This window comes from Macrosteles quadrilineatus, unplaced genomic scaffold (genome assembly GCF_028750875.1).
Source record: "Macrosteles quadrilineatus isolate MER2022 unplaced genomic scaffold, UCM_ALF_1.0 Scaffold_7__1_contigs__length_78375512, whole genome shotgun sequence".
Classification (NCBI taxonomy): Eukaryota; Metazoa; Arthropoda; class Insecta; order Hemiptera; family Cicadellidae; genus Macrosteles; species Macrosteles quadrilineatus.
This window is the reverse complement of record NW_026542600.1, coordinates 50,544,076-50,563,799: the sequence shown is the minus strand read 5'-3', so window position 1 is coordinate 50,563,799 and position 19,724 is coordinate 50,544,076. Positions and strand designations below refer to the sequence as shown.

General features: G+C 33.5%; 1 protein-coding gene across 1 annotated transcript in view; it reads left to right on the top strand.

The window, feature by feature from the left end:
* Positions 1-19,173, top strand: part of LOC128998969 (uncharacterized) — a 32,352-nt gene extending 13,179 nt beyond the window's left edge. The window contains exons 4-6 of the mRNA XM_054425326.1: positions 13,780-13,893; positions 17,417-17,640; positions 18,646-19,173. Of these exons, the coding sequence (XP_054281301.1) occupies positions 13,780-13,893; positions 17,417-17,640; positions 18,646-18,846 (539 nt within the window). The 3' untranslated portion in view covers positions 18,847-19,173. The remainder of the gene's footprint in view (positions 1-13,779; positions 13,894-17,416; positions 17,641-18,645) is intronic.
* Positions 19,174-19,724: the final 551 nt, after the last annotated feature.

Genomic DNA, 19,724 nt, shown 5'->3' with positions numbered 1-19,724 from the left:
CTTGTGTATGGTAACATGTTTACCAAGTTTCATAATCATCGAATAAAAAACTTCACAGATAAAAATATTTTTGTATAAAAAACAAAATGGCGGATATCTGGGTAAATATGCATTTTCGGACATACCTTCCCATAAACTTTTTTCTTCCTTCTAGTATGGGGATCCATTTCCCAAAGTCCTGAAACGTTTTTTATGGACACCCTGTATATATATACAGGGTGAGTTTCTACTTAGCGTGTTAACTTCGCCAGTAGGTTATACTCACTAAAAGGAACAAAAAAGGTCATATAAACCCATGTCCGGTTTTCAACAGTTTGGCTGTAATAGGGGATTTTGTGTTTTTCTAATTTTATTAGACTTTGCTCCACAATTTATGTAATAAAAACTTAACCAATTACTTTAGAGAGTTATAGTTAAAATCATTGGAAAGAATATTAAATTTGCTATAAATTAAAGGTTTCATTAAACAATTATACCATTACATAGTCCACGTTAAATCCAAAATAAAGTAAAAATGCCATTAAATTAATTAATTACGAAAATGTTCATGAGCCCACTTTGATACATAAACCTGCATTTATGCAATGTTGAAATGCATAAAAAACTTGGTCATTTAATAATCTTTCAAATTATATGCTATTCAATACTATTATTGATATAAACCAGTGAGAAATTACTAATAAACTACAATAAAACACGGTTTACAGATTTTGTTTTTGCACAGTTTTACTGTTGATAATAATTACTGTATACTCCATGTTGTATTTTATTGAACAATCTGATAAGATTTGTACATTATTTTAACTTTTAAATATTTATTAAAATTATCTGAATTAATAAAATGTATAAACTCAAGGTTTTCACATTTTCAAAGATGTAGTGTGTTTGATTCTTAAATGCTGTATAATTAGTTTTACCTTGTGCTTGATTAAGTCAGCTTTTATTGATTTGTCATCTATAGCTAGATAACTCAGCTGCTTAAACATACCTTGTTGAGTAATTTGCTGTTTTAACTTTATATTTCCAAGTTCCAAGTCAATTAAGAGTTTTTCAACATTTATTAAACTATGGAGCCTTTTACCAATCAAGAGTATGCCAACATGATGAATACAGTAATTATTATTAATAGTAAAAACTGTGTCAAAACAAAATCTGTAGGCCGTGTTTTATTGTAGTTTATTAGTAATTTCTCACTGGTTTATATCAATAATAGTATTGAATAGCATATCATTTGAAAGATTATTAAATGGCCAAGTTTTTTATGCATTTCAACATTGCATAGATGAAGGTTTATGTATCAAAGTGGGCTCATGAAAATTATCGTAATTAATTAATTTAATGGCATTTTTACTTTATTTTGGATTTAACGTGGACTATGTAATGGTATAATTCTTAAATGAAACCTTTGATTTATAGCAAATTTAATATTCTTTCCAATGATTTTAACTATAACTCTCTAAAGTTATTGGTTAAGTTTTTATTACATAAATTGTGGAGCAAAGTCTAATAAAATAAGAAAAACACAAAATCCCCTATTACAGCAAAACGGTTGAAAATCGGACATGGGTTTATATGAACTTTTTTGTTCCTTTTAGTGAGTAGAACCTACTGGCGAAGTTAACGCGGTCAGTAGAAACTCACCCTGTATATACCGGGTGTCCAAAACCACCCGTACACCCCTTTGAAAACGAAGGAAACCATTTCTTACAAACAAAAAATAATACGGAACTAGCTAAATTGGGCACGGTCTACCAAATGGTGATAATTCCAAATCCAAAATCAAACCGGAAGTGGCTTTTTCAGACCGGAAGTTGACTTTTTTAAATGTAAACTACCAATTTTGATTACAGAATCGGATTCTACGTTGAAAAATACATAAGTTTTGTTTAAAAAATTTTTTGAAAAAACCTGTTTTCTACCTCTAATGCCCCATTAAAGTCAATAATTTTTGGTCATTCATCTGTCAAAGTTACACGAAACAATAATAGAGAAAAACAAATAACAAAGATTACATAAAGACATGTGATAAATAGTATCAGCTGTTCATTGTTAACACCTTAGCAATTGAGTTAAAGCTGGTCTACACATTGCTTGATTTCTTTTTATTTTAAAAATAAATCATTTGTTTTTACATTTAAGGAGTCATATGTAACAATAAATTATAAACAAATTAAACTTAGCAATGTGTAGACCAGCTGTTACTCAATTGCTAAGGTGTTTAAAATAAACAGCTGATTCTATTAATAAATCCAGTAACTTCGACACATGAAATGACTAACTTCGACACATGAAATGACCAAAATTTATTGACTTTAATGGGGGATTAGAGGTAGAAAACAAGTGTTTCAAAAAATGTTTGTGACAAAAGTTATGTATTTTTCAACGTAGAATCCGATTCTGTATTCAAAATTGGTAGTTTACATTAAAAAAAGTCAACTTCCGGTCTGAAAAAGCCACTTCCGGTGTGATTTTGGATTTGAAATTATTACCATTTGGTAGACCGTGCCCAATTTAGATAGTTCTGTATTATTTTTTGTTGTAAGAAAAGGTTTCCATCGTTTTGAAAGGGGTGTACGGGTGGTTTTGGACACCCGGTATATATACCGGGTGTCCAAAACCACCCGTACACCCCTTTCAAAACGTTGGAAACATTTTCTTACAAACAAAAAATAATACAAAACTAGCTAAATTGGGTACGGTCTACCAAATGGTGACAATTTCAAATCCAAAATCACACCGGAAGTGGCTTTTTCGGACCGGAAGTTGACTTTTTTAAATGTAAGCTACCAATTTTGATTACAGAATCGGATTCTACGTTGAAAAATGCATAACTTTTGTATAAAACATGTTTTGAAGAAACTAGTTTTCTACCTCAAATCCCCTATCAAAGTCAATAATTTTGGGTCATTCATCTGCCAAAGTTGCTTGAAACAATAATAGAGAAAAACAAATAATAAAGATTACATAAAGACATATGATGAATAGAATCAGCTGTTTATTGTAAACACCTTAGTAATTGAGTAACAGCTGGTCTACACATTGCTTAATATCACATTAAAAAAAAAATCATTTGTTTTTACATTAGAATGGTCAAATGTAAAAACAAATTATTTAAACAAAAATTAAACTAAGCAATGTGTAGACCAGCTGTTACTCAATTACTAAGGTGTTTACAATAAACAGCTGATTCTATTCATCATATGTCTTTATGTAATCTTTATTATTTGTTTTTCTCTATTATTGTTTCAAGCAACTTTGGCAGATGAATGACCCAAAATTATTGAATTTAATAGGGGATTAGAGGTAGAAAACTAGTTTTTTTTTTTAATGTTTTATACAAAAGTTATGCATTTTTCAACGTAGAATCCGATTCTGTAATCAAAATTGGTAGCTTACATTTAAAAAAGTCAACTTCCGGTCCGAAAAAGCCACTTCCGGTGTGATTTTGGATTTGAAATTGTCACCATTTGGTAGACTGTACCCAATTTAGCTAGTTTTGTATTATTTTTTGTTTGTAAGAAAATGTTCCCAATGTTTTGAAAGGGGTGTACGGGTGGTTTTGGACACCCGGTATATATACAGGGTGATTGATATAAGTGTGCCAGCCGTTTTATTCGAAAACTATAAGAGATATCAAAAAAAGTTAAATGGTAAGTGCCTTGGATTTTTTATTAAAAAAATTATAGTCAAGTCAAAAAAATTATTTTAGCCGCCATTTTTCCAATATGGCCGCCAACTTTGATTTTTCTTATGGAACACCCTGTATTTTATGATGTATTCTGGTAGAAAAGGTAATTTTAAGACAATTTTATTCTTGTGATTTTTTTCATAAACCTAACCGTTTCAAAGATAATAATGGTTTAAAATGAGAAATTTTGAATGGTTTTCGAGCAAAACAGCTGGCATGCTTGCTTCGAAACTCTTTCTCATGCAGAAATTTCAAAACTTTAACCATTATTATCTTTAAAACGGTTAGGTTTATGAAAAAAATCACAAGAATAAAATCGTCTTAAAATTACTTTTTCTACCAGAATACATCATAAAATACAGGGTATTCCGTAAGAAAAATCAAAGTTGGCGGCCATATTGGAAAAATGGCGGCTAAAATAATTTTTTTGACTTGACTATAATTTTTTAAATAAAAAATCCAAGGCACTTACCATTTAACTTTTTTTGATATCTCTTATAGTTTTCGAATAAAACGGCTGGCACACTTATATCAATCACCCTGTATATATATATGAATTTGAACGGATGGTGTTTTTGGCCTCTAGGGACCTCAAAACGAAAAAAAAAATCGGTCCCGGGTCCAGGTCTTACCATGAGTACTACGGTAATAGCTTATTCCCTATATGGGAAATTCGCTAATATTCCCTATATGGGAAATTCGCTAACATCTTGATTCAACTTCAATCTTAAAAATAGCGGCAAATAGCTTTAATTTTTTAAACTCAAATTACTAAAGAATGGCTGATTTCATGAAAAAATCAGAGAACACTTTTACTTAGCATTTTTTATTCCCTATCAAACGATACCAAGTTTAAAAAATCAAATTAGAATTAACTGAAGTATAAGGATTTTTTTTTTGTAAAATGGGGCAAACCTGCCTAGCTTAGCATTTATTATTCTACCCCATTTTGCAACTAAAATCGTAATATTTCAGCTATTCCTTATTTGATTTTTTAAACGTGGTATCGTTTGATAGGGAATTAGAAATGCTAAATAAAAGTGTTTGTGTGTCTATTCAAATAACATTAGGTTTAACGAGTACCTAGGTTTGCTGCCTACAGGGTAATAAAGTGTGTTTTTCAGTAAAATATTAACAGCTTAGTATAAAATAAATCGATTGGCCAAGTTTGATCCAAATATATGCATAAACAAGCAAACTACAAAAGTTTACTTATTCTCCATAAGAATAACATGGGAGTTTTTAATTTATAATTTTCTCCGTAACCAATAACCATACAAAAACACTTCAATATACTGAATTATTTGTTTTTTTAAGCTCTTCAAAATGGTCTAGAAGAAATTTGGGAAATTTTATGTTTTGAGGGTCAAAAATTAGAAAAACCAATTTTTACCCCATAAATCCCCCCATAAAACCCCGTTCCCATGGTCCGATCATGCTGGCTCGCGAACTCGTTTGAATAAACGTAGGTTTACACGTTTGTACCAAATTTCATCGAAATCGGATCATTTTTGCTTGAGTTATCGTGCTGACGGACACATATATATATATATAAATATATAAATATATATATATATATATATGAATTTGAACGGATGGTGTTTTTGGCTTCTAGGAACATCAAAATGAAAAAGTAAATCGGTCCCGGGACTAAGTCTTACTATGAGACCTACGGTAATAGCTTATTCCCTATAGGGAAATTCGCTAAAACTAAAATGACCGCCATTTTGTATTTTTAAGTTGAATCAAGATGATTTTTGTCTAACATGGGTCTCTTTTACCTTAGCATACATACCTAGATACATAAAGATTGGTTGAAAAAAAATCAAAGATAAAATGTTTATGCAAAAAATACGAAATGGCTGATATGGTTAACGAAGTGATTATGTAAAAATAATTATTCTTGATTTTCTCTTTATTAAATCCAAGGAATCACTACGTAAATTATGTCCCCACCTTTTCTGAACACACTGTATAAGTCTAATAGTAAGTAACACTGTAGTTACGTAGGTAGGCTTAGCAAAGCAGGATCAATTTCTCCTGTAGACTGCTGTGATGAGGAGTTATGACTCTTCCAATTGACTTGTAGGTTAGCGAATAGGTTTATTGACACAAACGTTACCTAATAGCTTAATAGCTTATGGAGGAGGTGTTCTAAACCTATGGAAAAGGCACCACCCATCATGATACCAAATGAAATAATTTCTTAACAATGTGACTATTATACAGTACATAATAACAATGATTTAGTAATTTAGATGCACATACAGGTTATTTGTACTCAGTGTGACAACATTTTTTTGATGTAAGTACAAAGTAAATGAAGTGTGATGATGCATATCAAATGTTCCAAGTCTCAAAATTAGCGTCCCAAAACATTATTTTATGTTTTTCAAAAATAACCATGCTTTTAAACTTAATACAGTGATTTCTCAATTACCTGTATATGGATTTGAGTAGATAATGTCATTTTCGTGTTCTACGTTAAATTTTGAACAAGAATAATGGAAAATGACGGAGGATCAGTTGTAAAAACTCCGTACTGTTAGCTAAACAAAAAAATGAGCTAAACAATTTTTAGCTGGAGGGGTAAAAATAGCCCCGGCAAACCTTATCATATCCTACATCAATAACCCCTGTCCAAAATCCAGCATAAACCCACGATGGATACTGAGATCCAATCCGAAAATTCTATATCACATACACAATCTAAATCTAGCACAAAATCTGCAACACTATCAACAATCAAAACCTACTAGCCGTACCATCTTTTACAGCATTTTTTTAGGGGAGGCACGCAGGCCGACGGGCGTTCCTTGGGACCAGTTTCTCAAAGGAGTATTGGAGGGTTAACTGTCACACAAAGACATGCATAAAAACATAAGGGGGTTTTCAGTAAAAGAGAAGAACTAGAAATATTTCTAAATGAAGAAAATCCTTATATATTATATCTGACTGAACATAATTTAAAAACTATTCAAAATGAAAACCTAAAAATTGATGGTTCAGAACATAAATCATCCTTCTGTCGCATGCATATGAAACATGGAGGTGTTGGAGCAAAACGTTGCTCAAGTGTAAACCTCTAGATTGAACCAAATACTGCATTGAGGGAGTTTGTGAGTTTGCAGCCATATCACTTCTAACTTTAATTAAAAAATATCAGACCACTCTCTTAGATCAACATAGTACAATTTTCACTAGAGAAGTTTCGAGCTCAAAAACTCTAATGACTCTAAACTCTAAGACCCTATCTTTTTCTTTTGTCCTAGGACGCTAGGCACGAGTCCGGAATTGTTTTTCATATTACTTCAGACTAGACCTAGGGGTTGCGGCATTATCATATAAAATCCATTGGTGATGTGGTGGGATTTGAACGCGGGACCTCTGGAGCCGAAGTCCCGCGCTCTAAGATAAGATAAGATCTTTATTTCCATTAGATATTCTTTTGAATACATTGGATTTGTCAGGTTACAATATTTCTCTAATATGGCTCTAATATGGCAATATGGCCCTAATCACTAGACCAGCTCGCTCCCCTATGACCCTATACTTGTCCCCTATACTGATTGTCATTTGACAGCTCTGTTATTGTTTCGGCTTTGTCAGACCACCATGCTCAGGCTGTTCTTATACCATCTAATATTTAATCTGACCACACCCCCCCCCCCCCCAAAAAAAAATAACACGATTTGCCAGATCATTTAACGAATCTGACAAAAAGCTTTTCAAATGCCTTTTAGGACGAGTTTCTGGACTGACATGATGGAGACTGATGATGTTGACAAAAAATTAGAAGCTTTCTATGATCAGTTTAAGTATTTGTTTGACATTGCTTTCCCTGAAAAAAATATTTGTGTCAAACAAAGGAATGTTTTTAAATTCCATGTAAGTCAAGATATACTTGCATTGAAGGGAGAGGTACTCTTTTGGTACAAAGTAACAAAGGACCTTGAATCCTCCCACATCTTAAGACGCCATTTTCATGAACTTAAATCTAAATATCACACAATGATGAGAAGTAGTATGCAATGATAAGAAATGATAGTGCGGATAACAGGTCAAAGGCCATATGGAGTATAATTAACCATAATAAAGCCCCAAAGAACAAACATGTGGACAAAGTGTGTCTTGAAGTTGAAGGAGGAAAACAGATTTACAATCCTTCGTATCAGAATACTTCCCTAAGTATCAGAAATATTTAATATTTTTCAGACGCATAAAACAGACCAATTACAGAGCCACAAACACTTCAGCTTTTAGACGAAACATTAGCCATAACTCTTTTTTTCTTATTCCCAACAGTAGAATCCGAAATAAACCAAATAATTCATCAGTTACAATACAAAACAAGATAAGCTGATCAAATGCATCCAGTCAATGATTTTAAGAGAGTTTTTAGACTTCATCGTCAATCCTCTAACCCATCTCATCAACCACTCTTTTCTGCATGGACAATTTCCCATAGCACTCAAACTTGCAGTTGTAAGGACAATTCTCAAAAGGGGTGACCATACAAAGTGTGATAGTTATAGACCCATTTCTATGCTTCCGAGTTTGTCCAAGATATATGAAAGGCTGTTTTAGAGCGGCTCTGGTCATTTTCCGAAAGAATAATATAATATTCAAAGATCAACATGGATTTGTTGAAAGTAAAAATACTATGAGTGCAATATCTTCCTTACTAAACCAAGTGGCGCAAGATTTGGATAAAAAGCAACGCTCAATGGGCATTTCTTCGATTTGAGTAAGGCTTTTGACATTGTCGACAATGACCTCTTATTTGTTATTTTGGAATAAAGAAATGATGACTTATGAATTGTTCAGTGAACATTTAGACATACCTTTATTTTATTGACAGAAGTAGATACACAGTTATATTGAAAACTGTACAGAATCGTATCGGAAATTATACACATAATGGGCAAACTATCAGTTTGTTACAACTTCAAATGAACTTCTATCTTGAACAAAAACTCTAATCGATCTTGATCCATTGACTTTAAATGTCAATGCGGTATTGCATGGTAGTCTGAGTTTGTATTTCCTCAAATAATATAATAATAGGTTACTAGATAAACAGCTGTAATTACAGCAATATAATGTGGTCTCACTGATTCCTAAAGTAAAAAAAATATATTTTGTTATAAGTGGATGTGTTTTTTATACTTAGTAATAGTAAGTAACACTTGGTAATTTCAATACTCCTCAAGAAAAGAACATCCTTGCAGGGAAAGTCCGTACATGAACGGAGAATATGACCCACTTGGCTATCAATTCAATTAACAGTTAACACACTTATAGCCCAGTTTACATACTTGCTGGTCCGTGAAAACCACACAGGATCGTGAAGAATAAAATCACGCATTTAGAAGGACCAGTTATATACAGGAGTGCTTTGGCCGTAGAAAACCGAACACATAAACGGGTTCCACGCTTCCATCCGAGGAAAGTTGAGTGCTACTGGACTAATTGTGAATTCTAGCCTCATCGCTCGGTAGTATAGTAGGTCTGGACGAGGTTCGCACCTTGCAGGTCCTACCTGTTGAAACTTCAGATAATGGAGATTTTAATGTAAAACACCAAAAATATTCTCAAGAACGTAAATTTCTGGGTGAGTTAGACCTTCGTTAAAGCTAAAAAATCGATTATTTACTTGCATTATGATAAGAGATTCAGTATAAATGTCTAAGTTAATTAAACTAGTGTTACAGTAAATTATTTGTTAATGTATAAGTACATTGCACTTTAAACTCAATGTGTTAACGAAGTAATTCCCTCATATATATTTGTTGTCTATTTGTATAAGACTTGGGACTATGAACCAATGGCGTGTGAATTTATTAATTATGTGTACGACATGAGGAATACTTCGACCGAGGATCAAACGAAAATATGTTATGTTTAAAGTAGGGAAGATGTTTAAACAAATTGTTGATTTTCAGATTGTAATTCCACCACAGGCATAAGAAACAAAATTGGTTTAAAGTAAAAAATAATTGTTAGAATTTTACACAGAATTATTAAACTATAACTGTACGATAGTTATTTTATTTTCATATTATACAACAGACAGGAGTAAATAAAGCTGATCGCTGGTTAAAATTTGTAATAATTATAAAAATCAAACCGGAAACAGTTGGATGTATTTAAGGTTGTAAATACCGAATGTCATGTGTGTATGTTTTATGCAGTATGTTTACGAATAATCTACCTCCAGAATATCGAAACTCCTTCAATTAATTACAAATAAAAATAAATGAAAATATCTAAAATACACAAATAAGTTTATCCCGACCTACTATACTAAAAGGGAGGGTGGTTTCTTTTTAGTGCAGACAAATAGTGTCGGATTCCAGAATTTTAATTTATCGGGCTGAAAATTGATGGAAATGTCGTACGTACAGCTGGGGAAATAATACTAAAATTCCCAAAAAATCCCACTTGGGCAACATGCCGCCATCTTGGAATAATGGCTGCCATCATGAATAATTTCCCTCCTTGTGTCACATATACAAGCATAAAACCACTCCTAATTGTGATAAAAGTGTGTGGTTTGTTTCTAATTATTTGTCGGGATATAATTCCATCGATGTATAATTAATCCATCATATTGACGTTGAACATGTGATTGCAGCCTATGTTTTGGACTGCGTCGTGGTGATGACTAATAGAAAATGCTGTTAATGGTATTATATTAGAAATAGTAAAAACAGTTGTGTTCGTTTTACTTTCAAAACTTACTTTTTATTTAATACTTATTATTTTTGTCTTTATAAACTTAAAAGAAAACTAAATATATCCTGTTAGACTATTAATAAGTTTGTGAGTTAATAAAACTATTTTCTTTGATGTGACTTTTTCCTCTTGCTGCGCAGTGGCCTCATTTGCATGCGTATACGTACTAAATAATTTTGAAAATACCAAAAAGGAGGGTGGTTTATTTTGTATACTTAGTAAGTGTTATAGAAGTAAATGGCCAGTGATGATGATGTAGAATGTGTGTGCATTATGTGCATTATGTGCCGAGTGGTGAGCTTCCTTGCGTGAAATTAACTTACAACTGGAGCGCGGAGTGACCTACATAATTGAATATAGACAATCACTAACCAAATCCAGTGATGAGCTAATTTATTATTAACAATTTTCTCTGCGATTTAAAAAATCAAATAAAACAATGAAAATGGCATATGTGCACCACGGGCGACCATGGCGTGCTTGTAGGTAACGCAGTCTTGAAGTCCGATATGCGAACACACTTTCTAACAGCTGGTGGCGTAATTTAAATTACAGTAAGTTGAAAATGATATCATGCACTGATGATGACAAGTTCATTTTATACGTATATGTGTCTATAATATTTTTATTCAATATTTTTTAGGCAAACTTAAAGAATCCAGTATAATGGGCCAAGGCCTTAAGGCTTACCGTATAAATATCCTGCAAAGAAACAAAGTAGTCAAATGCCATGTAATTCCATGTCATGTAAAACTGTTCAAGTACAACAAGCCTAAATAATTCTGAATCACAATGTATGACTTATTTTTATCTTTAAAAAGTGATTATATATGATTCAACAATATTTAAATTGCTAAGTATGTTATAAGTATGTCATTATCTTGTAATCTTGTAAAGTTGTCTGCATAATTTGTCATATTGATTAACACATTGTCTTCAATATATCGAAAAGACATTGAAAAGAAGTCGTCTACCTACCGCATAAAATGCATACACAATTTATTCTTTGTTTGAAGGTCTCATTGTGATGGTGAGTTTATGTTATTTAAGGAATTGTTACGGATATTTTATACAGGGTGAGGCAGTGAATCGACACGATTTAAATAAAATCACAAACAAATTATTTAGAAAAATTATAACTGTTTCAACATAAATCTTACATGAAGGGAAATTAATTTTTCCCTCCAAAATAATTATTCTTGGAAAACAACGCCAGGCTGTAAAGGCACATTAAAAAATCGCGGATAGTGTCGTTTGAGCTCAGCGCGCTTTCCGTCATGAGTTTAGTGGTTCAGTTTTCCGCCACGGGTTCCCATGTCATCAAGGAAAGCTATCCCTCTGGTTGAATAACTAAGAAGCCACTGCTAGCTAGATTGATAAATAAACGCGGTGGTAGTGAAAAACAATTCGGACTCCGATTTCGCACAGTCCGGTGGGTTTAATCGCTGGTTTAATCTCAGTCTTCAACAATGTGTGCAAAACAAAGGACGCAACCTTACTGACAATGTATTAAGAAAAATATTTTTATGGTATACATGTATTTCCATGAGGTTATTTACATGTATTTCCATAAACATGTCAGATTATTGCCCACTTAAATAACATTAAGGCTTGACGAATACTTAGGTTTGCTGCTACAGGGAGGATAATAAAGTGCGTTATAAGTAAAATGTTAATAGCTCAGTAAGGCTGTAAGGAATTGTAAGTTCAGTGTTAATAGCATAGTATAAAGGAAATAAATTTGCCAAGTTTGATGAGGGAAAATATATTCTAAACAAGCAAACTGAAACAGTTGACCTATTATCCATTCGTATAACATGAGCATTTTAAATCAAAATCTTTTTAGAATTTCCTTGGTATCCAATAACCGTACAAACACACTTCAAGATAATAAATAAATTATTCATTTTTTAAAGCTCTACAAAATGGTATGTCGATAAATTGAGAAATTTGATGTTTTGAGGGTAAAAAATTAGAAATCACATTTTTACCCAATAAAATCCCGTTTCCATGGTCCGATCATGCTGGTTCGCAAACTCGTTCGAATAGATGTAGGCTTACACTATTGTACAAAATTTTATTAAAATCAATTTTCTCGAATTATTGTGCTAACGGACATATTTTGTTTGCTCATATATAATTGTTTTGTTTATGAATTTGAACGGGTAGAGTTGTTGGCCTCCGGGTACATCAAAACTAAAAAGTAAATCGGTCCCGGGTCTAGGTCTTACCATGAGGCTTATGGTAATTATGGGATAACCTTACAGCCTATAGGAAATTCGCTTAAAACACACAACTCTTTTGACGGATTGATTATTTACTTATTGCGAAGTACTTTTTCTGTGGGGTGAAATCAAACAGTTTAAAAAAAATGTGAATGCATTGGTTGATACCAAAACCACCTGACGCCACCTAGGGCATAGGTCTACTGTACGTGCAAACGAATGCATCACAGCCCTACCTCTGGGTAAACCAGCAAGTAAGCTACGCCTGCAATTCCTGTGACACTTCCCGCTTGATAGTTATGTACAGCGTGATTGCATTTCAATTGTAGAAGGCACTGCTTAGAAATACCGAACTACGAGGAATTATTATTTAGTTTATTTTTAAAGGCGGCTTGAAGGAAAATACTATATACAGGGTGAAAACTTCAAGATCTTATAATACAAGATGTTTTCTAAGAAATGTTAAATACAGCTGCCAATTTTGTGACCATTTTTGAACAAGTGAATTTAATATTTGATTCTATTTATGATATTTTTAGAATGTAGGTAGGTGCAATTATAAGACTTATTTACTCTTAGCATTTCCTCTCAAAACGTACTCGTTTGGGGGGCTACAGGATGCAGAATGTACACAGCAAGCCACTTGGCCATTTTTGAAAAAGTGGAATTCATATTTTTTGACGCAAGTTCTCTTTAATTTTTTTCTTGTATATTTAATAGTTTCCAAGATACCAATGGTGCACAAAGACCCCAATGGTTAAGTTGTTCACTCTGTATATTGGAAGGAAAACGATTCATGGATGTGGAGTCTGCTTTGTACAATGTGATCATCAATTTGTACTCTTAGACGACCAATTTGAAATTATAACTTATTTTACACTCCCTGTGTGGTTAAATAATACTACATTAATTTTAAAGTAGTAAATACATTGCTTTTTATTGTGATTCATATTAAAAAGTGTACATGTTATACTGCCGTACAGGTACTACATCAGTTCTACATTGTTCATAGTTTTAAATAAAACCAACGTAAAATATTTTTACCCCGCCGTTTTCATTTCATTCTTACTTTCCCTTTTTAGAACTTTCACTTTAAAGTATACTGAGTTGAGTTTTTGATTGTTTCAGTCCCTACAGCAATGAGGCCAGAGACTCTTGTCAAGCTGGCTCTACTAACGTCAATCCTGACACTAGTTACAGCAAGTACTGGTATTACTCTAGATCAGTCACCAAGTTCTGTTGGTAAGTCAACATACCCAATGTCAAGTTATGATTATAATACTGAGGATAGCATAGACATTATAGTACAGACAGACGAGTGCAGCACAGCAGCAAGACTGTCAGCATCTAGTTTCAGTAGATTGAAGGTACAGCTATCGCTTACTAAGATTGTACAGCATTTATTGTCTCAAATATGTTACACAATAGAAAATCCTGCCAAGTGTGAAGAGCGAGCTATACTAATTTTTAAAAAGGGGTGGCGGAATTGAATCCTCCCCCCCTGTTTTGTACTCTACCATGGGTTAGGGTAGTCACATCATGATGATGTCTCATTTTCTCAACCTAATTGTCGAGAGGTTTGATTAAATCCATCACCATCTAAAATACTGGACCCTGGACTGGCTGAAATTGTACCCCCCCCCCTGAATCTTATCCCCTTCATTTGGAACCAGCGCTTATTTGTTTATTGAACAGGGTTGAATTTACCCCCCTTTGACTCAGAGTTCTAGTGATCCACTGAAATTGCCGTACAATTACCTATACTTGTAATGCTGAATTCAAACTTAGTACAAACTTAAAAAAATAAGTTTTCTAATAGGGAGTACAATTCTATGGGGTACAATTCCTTGTTGTACATCTCCGGTTTTTTTTTAAATAACCATAACCAATAATCATCCAATTCACTGGGATCTTGTCTGCATTAAATAAATTAGATTCTCTTATAAGCTACAGGCAGGAATTGTACCCCCTCTACATGTGAGGTTGATGCTAGGCAAGGGATACAATTTGAGGGGGTTGCGATTCCGGTAACCCTAAAAAACTACTCGGCTGCAGCTATTAATAAGGAATTTTGTTCAGTGTGTGGACCAATTATTGTGATAAAATAAGGAATACTGTAGGTGATTAATGGTTTCATCAGTAAGAAGGGTCATTCAAAACTAACATTGTGGTGGCATGATTTTGCATGACAACCCCTGACCTCACACTGGTGAGATAATGAAAGGCCTTCTAGGAAAGTTCGATTGGGAAATATTCCTATATCTAATTGGGGTAGCGGATTTCTACCCCCGGATATTTACCCCCATGAAAAAACGCCTACGTCATTTTGACGTCACGAGGGGTGGGGCTTATACACGTTCGAGAAACAGCCCACGACTGGAAATCTACCCCCGGACATCTACCCCCAGACATCTACCCCCGGACATCTACCCCCAGACATCTACCCCCGGACATCTACCCCCGGACATTTACCCCCGGACATCTACCCCCGGAAATTTACCCCCGGAAATCTACCCCCCGTGGTCAGCTCTGCCGTGTATCGGCCAATATTCATTATGTTGTATAATTGATTTTATAAATTGCTTTACCTTCTTATATCCAGTAGTAAACATGCGATATGTCGATGTCTGTTTTAACATTATCCATATTTATAATTCAATAAGTTGTAACAGTACTTTTCAACCCGACCTACTTCACAGATTTTTACGATTGAGGTGTCTTTTAAAAGCTTAAGATCTAGCGCAGCACAAAATGGTAATTAAAAGGATATTTCGATTATGGCTTCAAAAGGTTGACCCCTAAGCCTTTGATTTATTCCTATAGGTCGGCCGCTTAGAAAACGACCTCCTCCAGCATTGGTTTAGCATTAGCGCGCAGGTCGTTTTCTAAGCGGCCGAACTATAGAAGGTGCTTCCAATGGTTGACCAACTTTTACAAACACTATACAGTAACAGTCTAAAAGTGAAATGTGAGTAGTACTCATCAGATCAATTTTTAAGTCAGGTTGTGAAAACATGAATAGATCGTCTGCAACTGTAAACAGGAGATGAAAAAGCTATGAAAATAATATAATATTGCGCACTTTTCACATGGTCAAGTTACATCGTACTGAACCATTGTTTTTACACACATTTCTTAAAGGATAAAGTGAATAAACTGTGGTGAACTTCCGGTTTATTCAATGTAGGCCTAGTAGTAATAATTGTTTAGTAAACTAAAACTCATTTGTAAACTGTTTAATTGAGAAAGAGGATCAAAAGTTTTCATCAATAAAAGTCAGGTGTATAATGGCAAATTTTCCATATCACTTAGTAGTAAAAAAAATAGTTTCTAAGATTTTAGATGCGTACTAAGAAAGGATTTTAAAGTATTTTCTCTTTAAGACTTAAAATAAAAAAAATATTCAAATTTAATTTTTGTATTTTGTATTATTTTGTATTATAATTATATTTTGTATCATATTTTATATTATAAATATATTTTTTATATTTGTAATTTTTCATCAATAAAAGTTAGGTGTATAATGGCAAATTTTTCATATCACCTAGTAGTAAAAAATTTAGTTTCTAAGATTTTAGATGTGTACTAAGAAAGGATTTTAAAGTATTTTCTCTTAAAGACCTGAAATAAGATAATTATTCAAATTCAAAATAATGGCCACATTCAATTTTTTAAGCATAGCCTAATAAATCTTTTATATCTTATCTTTTAATACATATATACGCCTAAATACCCCCATTGCAGCACATTCGTATATTCAGGGAATCTATAAAGTCTTATTGGAAAATCCTGCCTTAAAACAAAACTTGTCAACTTATTTCCATAAAACAGTGTTCAAAAGATTCATTCATAAGAATACCATATAGGAAGTGAATATGCAGGTTTCCTGCCAGTAAAATGTTAAAATGAGGAATTTAATGTAATATACAGAACAGAATTAGGTGAAACCCGTCGATATTGACGGTTACTTTCAAGGCTTATGATAATTCATATAACTGTGATAAATAGATTGAAGTAATACAAATTTTGAGCATTTAGCTCTTTAGCTTTTTTGATGAGTAATAAGTGTAAAAGCAATAATGACTATTGCGTTAGTTACAAAATATGGTTGATCATTCAATGAATAAAATAATTCCCATACCGTACGTCATAAGAGTTATAATTAACCGGTTTCTCTTCTTTTTGAAGAACCTTTAAATAGTATTAAAATCGTATTGGTCAATCTTTTGTGATAAACACTTTCGATCCGCGCTTAGCATGCGCCGTTAGCTGTTACTGTATGTGAAAGTAACAATGGGGGGTTAAAAAGGACTGTTACAACTTATTGAATTATAAATATGGATAATGTTAAAACAGACATCGACATATCGCATGTTTACTACTGGATATAAGAAGGTAAAGCAATTTATAAAATCAATTATACAACATAATGGATATTGGCCGATACACGGCAGAGCTGACCACGGGGGGTAGATTTCCGGGGGTAGATTTCCGGGGGTAGATGTCCGGGGGTAGATGTCTGGGGGTAGATGGCCGGGGGTAGATTTCCAGTCGCGGGCTGTTTCTCAAACGTGTATAAGCCCCGCCCCTCATGACGTCAAAATGACGTAGGCGTTTTTTCATGGGGGTAAATATCCGGGGGTAGAAATCCGGCGACCCATCTAATTTACAGCCCAGTAAAAGAAATTTAATTTTGTCCTCATACAGTATTAACTCTGTTATTATATTTATTCACTGATCACAGGACATTTTCTTCTGTTTTCAGATGAAGGAAGGGGGGGAAAAGAGGAAAAAATGATCCAGGAGATGATACAAGCTATGATGTTGGCCAAGAACATGGTTTCCTTCGCACTCATGTTTGTATCACCGATCATACAGATCAAGGGATTTGGACTGTCAGTTGTCAACACATTGATCAACATAGGTAGATTTTTGGTCCAGCTGCAAGCAACCCATCAGATGAAGCAAATGCATACAGCACACTTGAAGGTTTGTTATGTTTAAGTAGCAAATATTTTCTGGTCAAATAAGACATTAGGTAATAAGTTTAAGCGTGAATTTGAAAAAACCAGGAATTTTTGGTTATGTTACAACATAGCGTTTAGAAACCTATATGCTGTATATAAATTTATCTAGGAAAAATGATCAAGCTGTTTAGCAAAAGACACACACGATTTCACTCCAGTATACAAGGATATAGCCTAGGTTCAAAAAATATCTCTGTGATTTACAGCTACTGGGTACCCAAGTTTTGATGTATATTATGAAAAACTATGTAATTATAATAATCACTGATCTTTAGAGTATTATTGTTATTATTATTATTATTATTATCTTTAGCTGTATTACTACCATAAAAGATATGTATTCTTGTATTAGATATTCCGCATTTGTTTGCCCATCACCCCATATTAGGGCAGTTAGTAAGGCTGTTATAAAATTCATTTAATGTTACGAGGAAATTTTTGTCCATGAAACATGTTTGGTTGGCATCCCTGCATTTGATTTTGGTGCCATTTCATAAATCATTGGCATGAGAAATCCAAGAGCAGTGAGATAATCATTCAAATAAGCATCCCCAGTGTAAATATAAATCAGACACTCTATAGTTTTGGAAGCGCTTTAGAGGAGGTGATACTGGCTTAGTTACCTGGATTGATTTCAGTTGTAAAAGATTTTAACTTTGATGTACTGTACTAAGAGTGGCCAAAATATAGCTGAAATTAATGTTTGTTTTATGACTGTTGTCTAGACAGAGTGAATACTGCAAAATTGGTCTTGCTTTCGGGGCAGAGTTGTACTTTGTATGAATAGTGATCTCAGTGATCTCATCTCCAAACAGATTGATTTTGAAACTAATTGTTGAAAATCGTTTACAATACATTTGTGGTGCGGTATTTATCTCAGTGTGGACACTCATCGAAGAAATACATAAACTTAGCAGGTCTCACTTAAGGTTTGTTTATCAATGTATGCTGCATTGCTATGTTTCAGGTTCACTACAACAATGCACATCAGACGCATGACTCAGATGATCTTTGGTCATCCGGTTCCAGCAACCACTACGCGTACTACGCACCACCCCCTAGACACGACAATGCAGCTGCAGCTGTAGCGTCATCTCATACTGGCTACAACCCACTCAGCCAACAACATAACAATCACTATTCTTATCATTCGTCACAAATTAGATAACGTGACAATATAATGTTTTATAAAACATTCACCATTTGATCAACCAAAGGATAAGGCTAGTGTAATGAACTTAACAAACCAAATTCAGACAGGTTAAATTAGTGTATTTTGTTGGGTGATTCTATAAACTTGAAACTTGTTTTGTATTTGCTGATTTATTTGTATTCGTTGAGTCATTAGATAAAAACATGTCTAAAAGTTACAGAAAATGTATTTAAGTAGGAGAAAAAGTGTTCATTTATTTTGAACTGCTGAATCTAATCCATACAGTAATAGGAAAATACTATTTGCTCAAGCTAGCTTAGAAATCTGCCGTAAAGTATTATTTAAAAGTGTAATATATATTGTATACTTGTATATTGTATTATGTATTTATTAATTTAAAAAAATAAATGTATTATGGAAATCAAGTATAGCTATACATAACTTTTTCTAAAATCACGGTACAACAGGAGTTCTGATAGCTCAGAATGTATAATATTCTGAAACAAAGTTACACAGTCAGTACTAAGAGGACTATGTTCAATTTACTGATCGCTCAGAATTATGATGTTCGTTGGTTATTCAATAGTTTGAAAATGTTGGAACTTGGATTTTTAGTCAATATCGTGGAACTCTATTCTAGGAGTTCTGACCATTTGGAATTATATTTACTCCAAATTAAATTTACTTGGACAGAAAATTGATTGGGATCAAGGGATGATCCCTTTGGCGCTCAGCCCAGTGCTCCCCCCACTCCTCATTGGCAGAATCTGCTACCGCCCATGCATCCCCATAATGTTGTTCAAAGGTTTATTGCAGACATTTTCCATCACGATGGTAAAAAACAATTAATACACAACGTTTAGGGATCTGGAATCTGATCCCGTCCTCAGGTG